The sequence below is a fragment of the Physeter macrocephalus genome, chromosome 18 (genome assembly GCF_002837175.3).
Source record: "Physeter macrocephalus isolate SW-GA chromosome 18, ASM283717v5, whole genome shotgun sequence".
Lineage (NCBI taxonomy): Eukaryota > Metazoa > Chordata > Mammalia > Artiodactyla > Physeteridae > Physeter > Physeter macrocephalus.
Window position 1 is genome coordinate 88916709 of NC_041231.1, and position 15650 is coordinate 88932358.

At 40.2% G+C, this 15650-nt stretch overlaps 1 protein-coding gene across 1 annotated transcript; it reads right to left on the minus strand.

Annotated features, from left to right (window-relative positions):
- Positions 1 to 72: 72 nt before the first annotated feature.
- Positions 73 to 15607, minus strand: ACOT13 (acyl-CoA thioesterase 13). Its single transcript, XM_007116236.4, has 3 exons — positions 15330 to 15607; positions 4033 to 4217; positions 73 to 2373 (listed from the first exon to the last, which is right to left on the minus strand). Exons 1-3 carry the CDS (start codon positions 15408 to 15410, stop codon positions 2217 to 2219), a joined length of 423 nt encoding a protein of 140 aa, XP_007116298.1. The 5' UTR covers positions 15411 to 15607; the 3' UTR covers positions 73 to 2216.
- Between the last annotated feature and the right edge of the window lie 43 nt (positions 15608 to 15650).

Genomic DNA, 15650 nt, shown 5'->3' on the forward strand with positions numbered 1-15650 from the left:
TCTAAGTCGCTTGGGTACCCGTTATTGATGACCTTAGGAGGGTTTATAAACATGGCTAAACAATAAACTCAGAAGAGAAGTTGGGTTTATAATTTCAACAGGTATGGGAATCGAGGACATTTTGTCAGCTTTTAACAATTATCATCCTGGCCTTATGCCTGGCTTGATGGAAAAGAAATATTAATTTCAGAATAATTTTTCACATGTTTTCTGATCAATTTAAAATTAGAATCTATTTGAAATTAACACTTTCTCATGGCTGGGTACTGTTCTAAGTTCTTATCTTAACCTAACAGCCCTGAGGGGATCTAGATGCAGAGGTTTAGGGACTTGCCCACACATTGTGAGTAGGGGAGGATTTAAAACCTGGCTGTCTGGCTCTGTAGAGTTAAAGTTTTTATTTTAGAATAATTTTAATTGGGAAAGTTAAAAGTAATACAGAAAGCTCCTGTAGAAACTTCACCCACAAAGTGACTCTTGACATCTTGTCTTTCTCCATATATTTATATGTTTTCTGAATCGTTGGGAGTTTGATCCCTTCCCCCTCGGTACTCCATATATCCCAAGTACAAGGATATTCTTACTCCCACAGTAAAATTATCAAACTCAAATGTAATGATGATATGCTTTAATTTACCATCCATATTTCAGTTTTGTTGATTGTCCTCCTATCTTCGATTATGTGGTTTTTTTTAAATCTCCCTATAGTTAGTACAGGATCATTGCATTCAGTTGTCATGTTTCTAGTCTCCTTTTAATCTTGAACAGTTCCTCAGCTTTTGTTTAATGACCTTGACAGTTTTGAAGAGTACAGGCCAATTTTTTAAAACACAGAGTGTCCTTATTTTACATTTGAGTGATGTTCCTTCATGGTTAGATTTGGATTATGTAACGTGGCCAATGCCCAATGTAAGTACCTTATGCCCCCTAAAGTTAATATCCAGAAACACACTGTCAGAGTACACTGTTGATTTTCATTTTAATTGGTCAACGTGATGTCCTATTTCCCCATTTTATAGTTATTATTTTATATCTACTCCTCCACATTTACCAGCATTCTGTTACAAGGAAGAGCTCTCCTGTCTCTGCTGTTTATTCAATATTATTACCTAAACAGTATGGACTCCCTTTTCAATGCTGTATAATTTTCATGCCTCTCATCATTTTCTTGAGCACTTCCTTACTTTCAAAGCACAAGATATGTTCATCTTGTAATTTCCCTATCTCAGCCCCCAGCTCTGAAATCAGGTATTTCTCCAAGGAGCCCAAGTTACTTTTAGTGGGAAATACTAGATTGGGTTTCCTCTGCTCACTGCTACTATCAAGTCAGCTTCTGTCCTTTCAGCAGACAGATAAGCATGTATTCTAATAATACAACCAAAGGATAATCAACCTTTAACTGTTGACTGTGTTTCCAGTTTCCAAAGTTGCTTTGGAACTTTATGATCTTCAGTCATGAAATGTTAACTAAGACCCCCTGATGGCAGAAACCAACTACTATGAATGCCATAGTCAGTAGAACTTCGAGAAATGGACTAAACAACTGGTGAATTTGGTCTTTCCAGTACTGCAGATTGGGAGATTCAGGATCTGCATGGTTTTATCCTAGGTATGAGAAAAGGGGCTAATAGTATGCTCCTCCCACCACTATAAAATATGCCAATCCTGTAATAAATTCTCAATCAGAGAAAAGCAGTGCACCCACTGGACTATTTATCACTAATGTGCTTAACTTTGTTGAGGACTACTCAGTCTATTTTATTTTCCAATGTGGCCTATGGTTCATCTATTTTGAAGTTCCATAATCTTGAAATTGGGTTAAAAAAATGTAACATTGTAGAGCTGAGAAGGACCTATAATTTGTTAAGGATTAATCGTTAATTTGTATTTCGCCTTTATCTTAATATTGAATTTTAGTTTCAAGGTAATCTTATCTCAGAATGGCCCTGCTAGCTTTACTTTACCTGTTTTCAAAACACTTTGAGCTAAGAATGTCTTCATCCAAGTATCATGTATGATTATAAACTAAAACTAAAGAGGCTTAGAATATAGACAACTCTATCTTATATTCCGCTTGATCTCTATGGCATTTTTCCCAAAGAAAATATTTCTTAACCACTAATGGTTGTGCTAATTTATTTTGAAAATTATATTTGTTCAAGTCAGATTTACTCTGGACATTCATTGTTGAGTTTCTTTAGGTCACCCTGCTGTTCTCAGTTTCCCAGGTGTTTTGTGTGTCTGCCTTGTGCTATTAATTTTCCCGTGGCCTTGTTCGTCAGATCCACAGAAAGAAATGCAAGTGTTTTTCCTTGCTTCAGAACATGTGCTGTAATCACTATATCTTCTCCCATTTTAGCAGGTGACATGTACCTTGAAAAGAAACATTTAAATTTAGTTAACAGCAAATAGTTTTTAAAAGAGTTGAGTGCATCTCATAACAGCCTTATGTTACTTATTTACTCCTAAATAGTTTAAGAATAATATCCTTTCTAATTTGAATGGCTGGTCCTGACCGAGTTATATCTTACTGATTCCTTATGCACACAAATTGCTTTTCCCAAAAATATAGGAAGGGGTTTTCAACTGCCCCTGCCCCCCCGCACTGCCCATTTTTTTTTTTAGTTTCCCACTTCATATGTATTTGGGGCTAGAGATTTCCTTGAGCCTTCACTTAATTGGCTTAACTTTCTAGGTGAAGTAACACTTAGTGTTAATATCTTGTCATATCAATATGCAGAATTTATTCAACTCTAAAATGACTTAATAAGAACTATAAGGAATTAATATGAGGCCCTTTTGAATCTCAGGCAGCTCTTGATGGTGGCAAATACCTTGGCAACACATACTTTGAAAGGCCAAAATGATGTTTGGCTTATTAAAAATCCTTTAGGATTGTAGCAGCAGTATCTTAGATGATCATGAAATGCAGTGCTAGGTTGGAAGATCTCTCTGCTCGTAATAGAGGGTCTTAAGGCAAAGCAGAGTCATCAAGTAGTCTTACCCTTATCATGTGCAATAAGGTAAGGACTGCTGACCAGGCTCACCAGTGCCCAAGCAGATCCTTCTTTTTGTATGTCTTAATTTCAAAACACCATTTGCATCTCATCCTGTGATTTGCTTACTGCACTCTCAATTTATTTCCATAGTAGAGAGGGACTGAAAAGTTAGCCTAAGAAAAGATTTAGATTAAAAACCTGATAACTGACATTATTTCCATTGCCCTTGTGATGTATCACATTGGCTTTCCCACCCTAACCCCTGCCTCCCCTTCCAACAAAAATCTTTCTTCTCTTGCTTAGGTGGAAAAATCAATTGTCTTGAAACTGAATCCCCAGGCCCTGCACTCTAGTGAGTGGGACACTGGCAACAGTACTAGTTAACGTGGGAATTTAATTTTTTGCATCTGGAAGTGTTTGACCCCTGCAGGCATTTTCACAACAGTGAGTGACAAACCTGACATCTGGGGTTCTGCTTCCTTATCATGAGAGCATGTCTGTGCAGTTGCAGGAAAACATGAAGTACTGCAAAACTGGACATTTGTGTTCACCTTGTTACAAGGCAATGGCGATGTATACGTGGTTTCCTCAACTTTTCTTTGATTTTTATTCTAGCTTTTCTCTATAGGTACTCAGTACAACCTTCATGAGACATTTGTACAAATGGCACTTTTAAGGATTGTATGAAAAACAGTTACAAACCGTGAGTTTGTGATGATTTTTTTCCCCACCAGTATGCATATTAGAAGCTGAATGTTTGCCTTTTTGAGTGTTTAGATCATTCCCCATTTATTACTGGTTATATTACTGATTACTTATTATTACTGATATATATTGTACTTGGAAATTAATTCCTCTAGTTCTAGATTCTAAAACCATGGAATATTTTAAGGCAAATCTATAGCTGCATTTAAGGATGACCAGCTAAGGGCACCTCATGCTTTATTTATGTTACAAATGTGTTTAGTCTCGGTTGTTTGAAATGAGTTACCACATTGGAAAAAGTTATTTGGGGTACAGTTTGGATACATACGTTATGTTCATGTCGACACTGACTCCGGGTGCTCCCCTTTCTGTGCACAGCAGAGCATATGTTGATACGACATCCACTAAGGTGGCTGTCATGCCACCATGGAGGGTGCCCATTTTATTGGTATGCTGCTCTTCTACTTTCACTTCACAAATCACTTTCCCAGGGACAGCAGAAACAACAGTCACCTAAGTGTAAAAAAAAAAAAAAGAATTTTGAATATTTGGTGGTATTAGAAAAGCCCAAACAGACTAACAAGAACTATCATTGGATTAAACCAAGTCACCCCAAAAAAGTTGATTCAGAAATTGAAAATCAAGTTACCAATCTCTCTCTGATAGAAATTAACTCTGATGTAAACTGTTTTGAAATAAAAAGGAATATTTAGGAAAAAAACAGGAGTAGTTTTTCTTAATCGCCACTCCTCTGCAGAAATCAAACATTCCGTCTGAGCTTTTCAGCCGTATGTACAACAACCTGGCATCTCTTAATGTCTCCTTAGAAATTTTGCACCAACAAAGCCAGCTGGTCCTTGTGATCTGTTAACCCACTATAGTTTTAATTTGGATGTTCCCTAGTTTTTGCACAAAGTAGTTTTTTAGAATGACTTCATAATGAATGGTTTAAAACCATTTACTGGAAGAAATTGAGTAATTCAATGCATTACTAGAATTAATAAGCTTATACCACAAACCTATTTTAATATTAAAAAAGTTTGACGGAATCCAGCAAAGTTAAATTGCTGCTTTTAAGGTCCTGCCCCATTTATAGTATCATAATGAAAAAATTATATGAAAGATAAAATGTGGAACAATGAATTTAAAATGTTATATCAAACATCTTTAGAAAGGAAACAAAGAAAAATAATAGAAATATGTTTCTTATATCCTATCTAAATTACTAGGAAAAAACATCATAGATAATATTTAGAAGCTGGAACTAAACTGTGAATGGAATGTGCTGCATCCAGCAACGTAATTCTCACCGTCACTAGAAGTGTTCAGGCAGAATATGGATGAATATTTGATGTGTCTGTTTGTAGATATACAGGAAAGGATGTCTCAAGCATTAAATGGTTTAATTCTAGATAACTACCATTTATTGAGCACTTTCATGTCAGGCACTGTGCCAGAGTCTTTCCATATGCTATATAACAAGGAAGGGATTATTTCCAGTTTTCAGAGTGGTTTACTCTCAAGGTCACCCACGACGTGACAGAACTGAGATTCAGATCTAGGTCTGTCCACCTCCAAGTCTCCCTAGTTGCTAACTATAGAATCTCTAGGTATTCAGCGGCCTTTATGCTCCCACCAGGAAGACATTTCAGCATTTCACAAACTATGACTTTAGTTGTTTGCTGTTGTTTATCCCCTAGAAGGCTCTGATGTAAAACACAAACAGAACTATAAAATATGAACCATCCTAAATAATGTGTCATGTTTTGCTTAATGGGTAAATCAATGGAAAAGTAAACGTTAGAACGGGATCAAGTCTATTTATACAATAAATGACCTAGCCACAAGATGTCCTCATAAACTAATAATACACACCAAGCAAGCTCAAGGTGTAAACTCACCTTATTGGGGGCATTTACCTGAGTCTATCAAGCACTGCAATCTAAAGATGAACGAAAAATAAATAAATAAATAAAGATGAACGAGATCAAGTCCCTGCTTTTAAGGGGTTCCCAGTCTAAAGGAATAGAGACACATGCACACTGCAGTAGAGCGAATTACTGCAGATAGGATAAATACAGGTTGCTGGAAGTAAGATCTTACTTATCAAAGTATGTTTTCAGGGAAGAGACATTAGGAAGGGCATCCTGGGGAATTATTTGTGGATTGAAGGATGGGCAGGAAGGAGTTAGGCAGGTGAAGACAGGAGAAAGCCAGGCAGTTCAAGAAATAGAATCGAATAGGAAAGCATCATAGTCACCAAAGGCAGTTTAGTGTAATTTTAAGGTATGGTGTGTTTAGTAGAGGTCAGTTCTTAAAGTTCCATTTTATTATCTAACTTTGGCTGGGATGACAAAAGGTAAAAAAATGTCAAATGGATTTTCTACTGCAGACTACTGATTTTGTTTTTTGTTTTTTGTTTTTTTTGGCTGCATCAGGTCTCAATTGCAGCATGCGGGATCTTCGTTGCAGCGTGCGGGCTCAGTAGTTGCAGCACACGGGCTTAGTTGCCCCACAGCATGTGCGATCTTAGTTCCCTGACCAGGGATCAAACCCATGTCCCCTGTGTTGGAAGGCGGATTCTTAACCACTGGACCACCAGGGAAGTCCCCCCAAATACTGATTTTAATTTGTATCTTTTCCTACAACTTGAAAGGACAAAGGACAAACTAAGATACAAAACTGGTTGAAAAGGTACGTTGGAATAGAGATACTTTTGTACTGGTCAGCCAGATATGGCAGAGAAGTGCTTTTATGTGTTGCCAATTCTTTTTGGTTTTTTTGGTTGGGCTGCATGGCTTGTGGGATCCTAGATCCCTGACCAGGGACTGAACCCGGGGCCCTCAGCAGTGAAAAGTGTGGAGTCCTAACCACTGGACCGCCAGGGAATTCCCTGTGTTGCCAATTCTTGTCTCCCTCAGTGAAAATAAGTAAACCAATGGAAGACAACAATGAAGGGATGTCCTACCCAACCTCCCAGAACTAAGAAACAGTCTTCCGGTGGAAGAAACCAATGGAGAGCTACCTGTCTGATGAAGAATGGGGCTGGGGAAGGACACTATTTTAAAAAAAAAAAAAAAAAAAAAAAAAAAAGATCTCAGTCAAGATATAGGCTGTAGAGAGCACACGTGTTTATTTGGTTGTTAACTATGGCTAACCTTGTGCTTACAGACCATGCTCAGAAATGTACATGCATTGTCTTACAGGCATTGAGACCCTGTCTCGATCCTCACAAATCTTTGAAGTAGATAGTGTTATCTCCATTGGACCCATGTGTCTCTGGCTTAACCACTACGCAAAACTGCCTCCCCTCACATCTCACCTGGACTGCTGCAGACAACTAGGACCTCATGCATCGGGAGGAAGATGGGTGTGTAGCCTTTTACGATGCCATGGGATCAGAAATATAGCTGCCATGGCCCCAATAATCCTGCAGGCTGGATGACTGCAATAGATTGGCAAGAACTTTTATGGCTCAGCCCAGTCTGAAACAACAGACTCCTCAGTTTAGCATAAAAATGGTCTTAAATGGACATGCGCTCATATAATCATCTGCCCCTTTTCTGTATGGCTTGCAGTGTACTCTCTCTTCCCTGCACCTCAGGCATTTACATGAGTTTATATGACTCATGCTACCACAGCATCCCCCACCGCCACCCCTGACCTGCAGGCTCAAATTCCATCACAGAGAGATATGCTTCAGGTGACGAACACAGTCTCTCCTTTTCTCACTTAGCTTTTCAGTAAAGACATTGAGAAGGGATCCCTAATAGTCAACAGCAATGAAGGGGACAGTCCCTAAAAGGAAGCTCTGCCCAGACCCCAGAAGTATTCTTAGGCCTTGAGGTTTCCAATCTTTCTGGTCTTTAAGAGTCACCGCCTCATTGGGACTGCTGCTGATGGCTGAGCAGCACACACAGGGCCTCTGCTAATGGATAAAGAAACATATGTCTCTGGCTCTGTAAGGGTGTCTGTAATGGGCCTCAAGGAGTGTGGCACATGGCTTGAGAAAACCTGCACATATGTAAAAATGTGAGTCAGCCAAGGAGATGGAATGCGAAAGACCATATGTATGCACAAAAGCACAGAGAACAGGTAATATTAGTGGATGAGAATTTTGTGTATTTGTAAAGGAGGCTGTTTTCAAAGCAATTTGCCCTGATGATGGACACAGCTGATTTCATATGTGACACACTGCAGATACCAGAGGAAGTGTGTCTGAGGATAATGTAAAAATGCACCTGCATATAAGCAGGAAAAGAGGTAAAGAGTAAGATAGAAGGTGGCAGTGTGATGGGGTGGCAACGGCAAGAAAAATAGTTGGAAATTATGTTAAGGGGCCATAAAAGGGCATAAGCTATTCAAGAATTGTGGTTCAGCCATGCTGCTGTATCAGCCCAACATTTCAGTTTTATAATAAATGTATATTTTAGTAGCTTAATTACACAGGTGACTAGACCAATAGTTAAGAGTACTAGCTCTGGAGCCAGACTTAGGCAAGATCCTTTTTTTTAAAATTATTTTTGGCTGCATTGGGTCTTTGTTGCTGTGCAGGCTTTCTCTAGTTGCAGGGAGTGTGAGCTACTCTTCTGTTGAGGCGCGCGGGCTTCTCATAGCAGTGGCTTCTCTTGTTGCGGAGCACAGGCTGTAGACGTGTGGGCTCAGTAGTTGTGGCGCATGGGCTTAGTCGCACGAGCTTAGTCGCTCTGTGGCATGTGGGATCTTCCCGGACCAGGGCTCGAACCCGTGTCCCCGGCATTAGCAGACAGATTGTTAACCACTGCACCACCAGGGAAGCCCCGTAGGCAAGATCCTTAACTGAGGTTTCCTTAGCTGTAAAGTGGAGATGATAGCACTACCCTCCTAGAGTTTTATAAAGATTAAGATAAAATTCAAATTAACTTAGAACGGGGCCTGGCATATCATAGGTGATTAAAACATTTTAATTCTCATCCTTATCAAAGTTGTGACTCAAACACAACCATCAAACTGAAAGTTGGTTTGGATAGTTTCACATGGATTTGCTTAAAACTGCCCAGTTGGAATTGTTTCTGTTGCCAAGATCAAGGATGACTTAATTACTAAATTCACTGGATGCTTTTCAGCCTGTCCCTTACTTGACCTCTCAGCATTCTGCAACATCTAAACTGTTTTCTGGCCTTTCCTGAACTCCCAGTTCACACCTCCGGATTCTTTTCCTCCTCCACTAGCCAATCCACATCCCCTTTGCTGGCTCTTATTCTGCAATGCCCGCCAGGAGTCAGAGGGTCAACTAATCATTCAGACTCACAAGCCCACCAAAGGCTACACTTGGTGCCAGTTTCACTCAGGATACAGACCAGTTTCTCTAAGGTTAGGTACTATAATACAATGTTAACACACAGGCAGGGAGCAGACAACTTGGGTTTAGATCCCCCTTACTAGCTGTGAGGCCTTAGAAAAGTTAAGCTTCTATTTTCTCATGTGTAAAATGGGGATAATAATAGTACCTGCCTCATCAGGTTGTCGTGAGGATTAAATGAAATAATGTAGGTAACATGTTTAGTGCGGCATCTGGCTCAGAGTGCTCAAAAATGTTAGTTATTACTGAAAATGCCAGAACTATGAAGATGACTCCAGCCCGCTTGCTTCTCAGAACTTTCACTCGGCTTATTTTTAGAGGCCTGAACAACCTGAAGGTGCTTTTCTGAAGGTGAATATGATCCTATCAGATCCCCTGCCTTCTACTCTGCAGTTCAGTTCCTTTCTGAGCATGCCCCAATGTACCTGACTGATTGTAAAAGTCCCAGCTACCAGATAAACAGCAAAGTCCCCTGATATGAGTGCTCAAGATATATGTAGCAACTCTACAGGAGGGGAATAGTAATAAATCTAATGAGTGATGTAAGCCATGACCAATTTAAGGTAGTTAGATAAAAGGCCTTCTCAGGGCAAATACCTCAGTATATAGAACTGCCCCAAACCTTGAAGTCATCACTCCTCTTTCCCTCCTATCTCCCTATCCAACTCACCAGCAAAGCCTGTCAGCTCTAGCTTCAGACAAATCCAGAATGCCAATCACTTTCCCAGCCCCCATCACCTACTCATTGTACTTCCACTTGAGTCCAAGCCGTCATTCCTCTCCAGTTGTTACAGAAGCCTCCCAAATTATCTCCCTACTTCTGCCCTTGCCCGCCTTTTGTCCATTCTCAGTCTTAGCAACAAGAGTGCTCCTTTTAAAATGCAAGTCAGGTTATATGACTCTTCTGTTCAAAGCTCTCTAATGGAACTCCATTCCACTCAGAGTAAAAACCAAAGTCCTTACACAGTGAAGCCATACATGGTTAGCTCATCTCCAAATAATCCCTTCCTAGTCTCCTTGGGAATCCTCTTAAAACACTGCAAGCAGACAGTGTGGTAAAGTCCCAGGGCCTTTATATTTGCTGTTCCCCTGCCTGGATCAGTCTTCCCCTTGGAGTATCTATTACGTGCTCAGATCTTTACTATTTCAGTGACATCTTCCAAGATGACAGTATTTAAAACTGAACTTTCAAAAAAATAATTCCACAGGAATATATATTTCAAGGAAAAATACTCTCCTGTCCCAATACTGCCTATCATTGCTCTCTGCTCTTCTTTTATAGCACTTATTACCATCTAACATACTATATATTTTATTTACTTATTTTGTTCAGTGTTTGATTTACCACAATACAACATAAGTTCCACGAGTGGTAGGGTTTTTGTCAGTTTTGTTCACTGGTGTATCCCTGGTGCCGAGAATGGTGCCTGGCACATAGTAGATACTCAAATGTTTGTTGAATGAATGAAAACATTCAAATCTGAAGGTCAACTAGGAGCATTCTAAAACAATATGCCCAGCATTTAGTAGCTTCAGCAACTGATTGAACAAACCATAGGGAGTATCTTCTATGTGAAAGGCATTCTTACTAGGCACTGACAAATGCTTATTGAGCATCTGCTATGGACTTGCTCCCAAAGAGCACTCAGTGAGGAGAGGGAAGACAGAAAAAGCAACAGATATTTTCAATAATGTATAGTAAGTCCTATGACAAAAGTTAGCCAAAGGTATAGAAGTGAATCAGAGGAAGACAGTTGGAGATGCCAGGGAAGTCTTTCTAGGGACAGTGGGTGCTATTTGAAAAGGACACTGAAAGATAAAAGTAAAAATGGAGGCCAATTGGGTCAAAGGTAGAGGATCCAAAAATAGGGAGTGTACGAACCGTAGAGTTATAAGAGAAAACCAAAAATAAAAGTTAGCAAATGGGTGCCATGGGAGGCAAAACAAAGCCCTAGGGAAGAGCTAAGAGGAATTTTATTAAATACTCCCTGAAGACTTAGCCAGCTGAACAACTACTCTTGTTCACTGGAGTGGTGGTGATGGCGAGAGATGTGCTAAGAGTCCCTGTATTTTGTCCCAAAGGCTGGCGAATGGCAGATTTTATCAAATTATTCTAGAATGCCTATAAAGGTGGATGCTATGAAGGCCTCTGTCACATCAATCACATTGGCAAGATTTCTCTCAAATACAACTTCTCTGCTGCCTTGAACCTGGAAAAGAGGGGCTAATAGAGAAGGAACTTCCTCACCACCTACAGACTGAGGATTGGGGCTATCCACTCCTCCAGATCTCCTCTCAAGAGGGAAAGCACAAACTTGGGTAGAATTTTTGCAGCTGATCTAGTTTGGAATGTAGTACCTGAATATAGAGTCATTCCCAGGAAGGAATTATGCCCTGCAGGAATGTAAATATGGTGAGCCAGTTATGATAAAGCCACAAGTCAAACAGCAACAAAGAAGTTTAAATAATCTCTGTTCACTGAGGAACAGTATTCCAGAAATATCTATTGGCATATCGTGTTGATAAATTTTAAATAATATTACTGTCCTTTTGTGGTAGATCCAAAGCCTCAAAGTTATTCTAGTAAGTATAAGGTCAATTCTTACCTTCCTAATCATTTCTATAGTCTTCAAAGGCTCCTTATCTTTCTCAACCCTGTATGTCCTCAAGGTTCAGTCCTAAATCCTTAATGCTTCTCTCTAGTCTGTGTTCTTCCTCTTGAGACATCTCATTCACCTACACATCTTCACCTCTCATTTCCACAAGGATGACTCTACACAATTTTACCTTGCTTCGGAACTGCCCTCCCTTATTTCTTTGTGTGTTGGATTCCACATGGTATTTCCAGATCTCACCTATGTTCTTCCACATGTGTTATTGTTGGGGAAAGAGTTCCACTGGCAAGTAACTTAAACATAATAAGGTTAAACATGTTTATCACAGAACTAGTCAAAAGTTTTAAGATATAAAAGGGATATAATGGCTCCACTCAGAGGAGATAACATAGTGTAGCCAAATTCAGAGAGAGAGACTGTAGATGAGGGTTGCCAGGGCTGGGGAAAAAAAGGGAATGAGAAGTTATTGTTTAACGGGTAGAGTTCCAGTTTTGCAGGATGGAACTCTGCTATGGACTTGCTCCCAAAGAGCTCTCAGTGAGGAGAGGGAAGACAGAAAAAGCAACAGATATTTTCAATAATGAATAGTAAGTCCTATGATAAAAGTTATCATAGGAAAGTTCTGGAGATGGATGGTGGTGATGGTTGTAAACCATGTGAATGCAATAATTACTACTGAATTGAATACTTTAATATGGTTAAGATGGTGAACTTTATGTTATGTGTATTTTACTACAATTTTAAAAAGAGGGTATACAACATCAGTGTTTTCTGAAATTATTTATTCATAGGACTCTTTTTTCTCAGGGCACATCTGATGGGACTGTTCCTTGGAACCCACTTTTCTCTTCTCCGAGATGATAAACTCCTAGAGGGTGAGGAATTGTGATGGGCATTTCTTTATAATCTACAGTACTTAGTTTGTTGACTGATTTAAAAGTGATCTTATAGCAAGAACAGGACACTTTCTTTTTTTGGCTTAAAACAAAAGTCATTTATTAGATTTTGATTCTGTCAGTTGGCAATTTAGGCTGGGCTCAGCCAGCCAGTTCTTCTGTAGGGCTTGCCTGGACTCTTGTTTCTACACGCAGCTGGCAGATTGCTAGGAGCTGGTTGACTTAGATGGCATAATTCACATGTATGGTGCTTGGTGGCTGGCAGTTGGCTGGAGTGATGGGAGTGACAGACCACATGTAGGACATTTATTTTGCATGTTAGTTTTTCTGTATCAGTGTTTTATAAAAGATAGGTTTTGTGGGTATTTATAAACACTGATAAAACAGAGGTTTTAAAAAGAGAACAGGCTTAAATAAAGAAGTTCTAATGTAGGATCTCATGCACTGACTTGACATCTGTACCAGGACTAATTTTGCAATTTGCCTTTTTCAACAGATCATTTTTAGAGGAACAGAAAGTCACCATCATTTATCAGATTCTATATGCCAGGTCAAAACATCTGTCCAAAAAACAAAATCCCCACTGGAATATTATCAGCCAAATTTTCAAGTGTTATTCTACTTGATTCATTGACTTTGTGGGAGTGGGTGATGGAGCAGCCTTGACACAATAGTACTGTACATCTCACTTGCTTCTTACACCCAGAAACATTATTCCTTCTTACACCCAGAAACATTATTCCTTCTCACCTTTGCAAAAGCAATGAGGTATAGAGGACAAGTGTGTCTGAGAGACCATATACATCTTTACTCCAATTTAGTTTTAACAATATTCTTGCATTTTAAAATCCTGCACTTAAAAGTGAGCATTTCTTGCCTTGAAAAATCTCTGGTGTCATATTTAAATCACCAAAGGGACAATTCTTTGACATAAAATAATTTTGTCAGTCAAGGTCCAGTGAGGTGCAAAAACCACACTAGTTATATTAAGAGACTTTAAAAAATTGTTGGGACTTCCCTGGTGGCGCAGTGGTTAAGAATCCGCCTGCCAAAGCAGGGGACACGGGTTCGAGCCCTGGTCCGGGAAGATCCCACATGCCACGGGGCAACTAAGGCCATGCGCCACAACTACTGAGCCTGTGCTCTAGAGCCCGTGAGCCACAACTACTGAGCCCACGTGCCACAACTACTGAAGCCCGCGCACCTAGAGCCCGTGCTCCGCAACGAGAAGCCACTGCAATGAGAAACCCATGCACCGCAAAACGAAGAGTAGCCCCCGCTCACTGCAACTAGAGACCAAGTGCAGCCAACAAGGAAACTAATTAACTAAAAAAGAATTATTAACCAGAGATTTAGAGAAAGACCACATTCTGTTCCATGCCAACACATGTAGAAATCGCATGATTTGAACAACCAACTCAAACTTCAGTGCAAAGACACGGTTTATATATTCTTATAAAGAACAACAAAGTAGCAATTTATCTAGTTTTGACCTGGGACAAAATGAATGATAAGAGGATGGTTTAAGTCAAGTGTTCAAAACCTCAGCACTGTTGACGTTTGGAGTGGGTGATTCTCTGTCGTGGGGACTGGGGAGGGAACCTGTGCACTGTGGGATGTTCAGCAGCATCCCCGGCCAATAGCCAGCAGATGCCAGTCCCACCCCTCCCACCACACTCCAGTTGTGATGATCAAAAATGTCTCCAGACACTGTCAAATGTCCCATGGGGAGCAAAACTACCCTCAAATGAGAACCACTGGTCTAGATCACGTTACCTTAAAATTTATGGTAAAAGAAACCATGTTCACGACTGGATTTATAGATTACTAAGCATAAACCTGTACTTTAGCCTGAGCAACTCTTCCCACACGAAAAGTAGACAACTACAAAATCCATTTTTGATAAAATTAACAAATACAGAGCACCTACTATGATACTGACCTGTGCAGTTAACATGGTAGCCACTAGTTAGTTACCTGTCAGTATTGAGCACTTGAAACATGGCTAGTATGAATTGAGATGTGCTGTAAGTGTAAAATTCACACGGGATTTCAAAGATTAAGTACAAAAAGTTAGTACTCTTTTCTACTGATTACATGTTAAATATTTTGGATATAATGAGTTACTTAAAATATTTTACTAAAATTAATTTCACTTCTTTTAAAAATGTTTATAATATTGTAATAACAATTATATAATGTTACGATTATAAAATACCTCATTCAAAATGGAGTTGGGAAGCCCTGAAGGGGGAACTTTCCCCCACTTACCACTCCTCCCAGCTTACTTTATAAACCCCAGCAGAAAAAAGGAAGATTTTCTCCTCGTCCAGCAACAACCCAGCTGCTGAGAAACCTCCGCAACTCAACCAATGAGACGACCACAGCCCCAGCTCTCCTCTCCTCCAGCGAACTTGTTCAAAACAGCTCCTCTCAACTTTCTCCTCCCCTCGCTATAAAAGAACAGTTGAGGACTTGCCTATGGTTGGCCACAGTTTGCATGTCCCAAAGTGCAATTCCTCTGCTATTTTTGCTGGCTAAGCCATTTTGCTGGCTAAGCCACTTACGTTTTCGTTTTAAAGACTGACAGATCAATGTAGGCACACCTAGCACATAACTGTGATCCATTAAAGTAGTAATTATTATTACTAAGGTGAATTTAGGGACGCAGTCCAACAGAATCTAGCCAGAGACAATTTATTCAGCGCTCACCACGAACCAAGCATGGTGCTTTCTTTCCCTTCATTAGAAACCGCGCCTTCGCCTCTAATACCTTTTCCAAACTTCTGTCAAAACCGAGAGCCTTGCCTGAGAACTTTATCGCCTCCAGCAGACTCTTTGCCTTACAGCTCATCGTGGACCGTTCGCCGGCTCCCAGGCCCCACTCAAGAATGATTCTTGGAAGAGCAGGGAAGCCCGGAAATTCGCAAAAGAACAAGGACAGAAAGGGCGAACGGTCTCCAGCCTTCTGGGCCCGCGACGCGCTCCAAGTCCGCACTCGCGCGCATCCGCGGCCACGGTGCCACCGCGCTCGCGCACTGACGTTCCGCACCTCGTTGTGACCTCGCGCGCACGCGCTGTTTAGCCCTCGCCA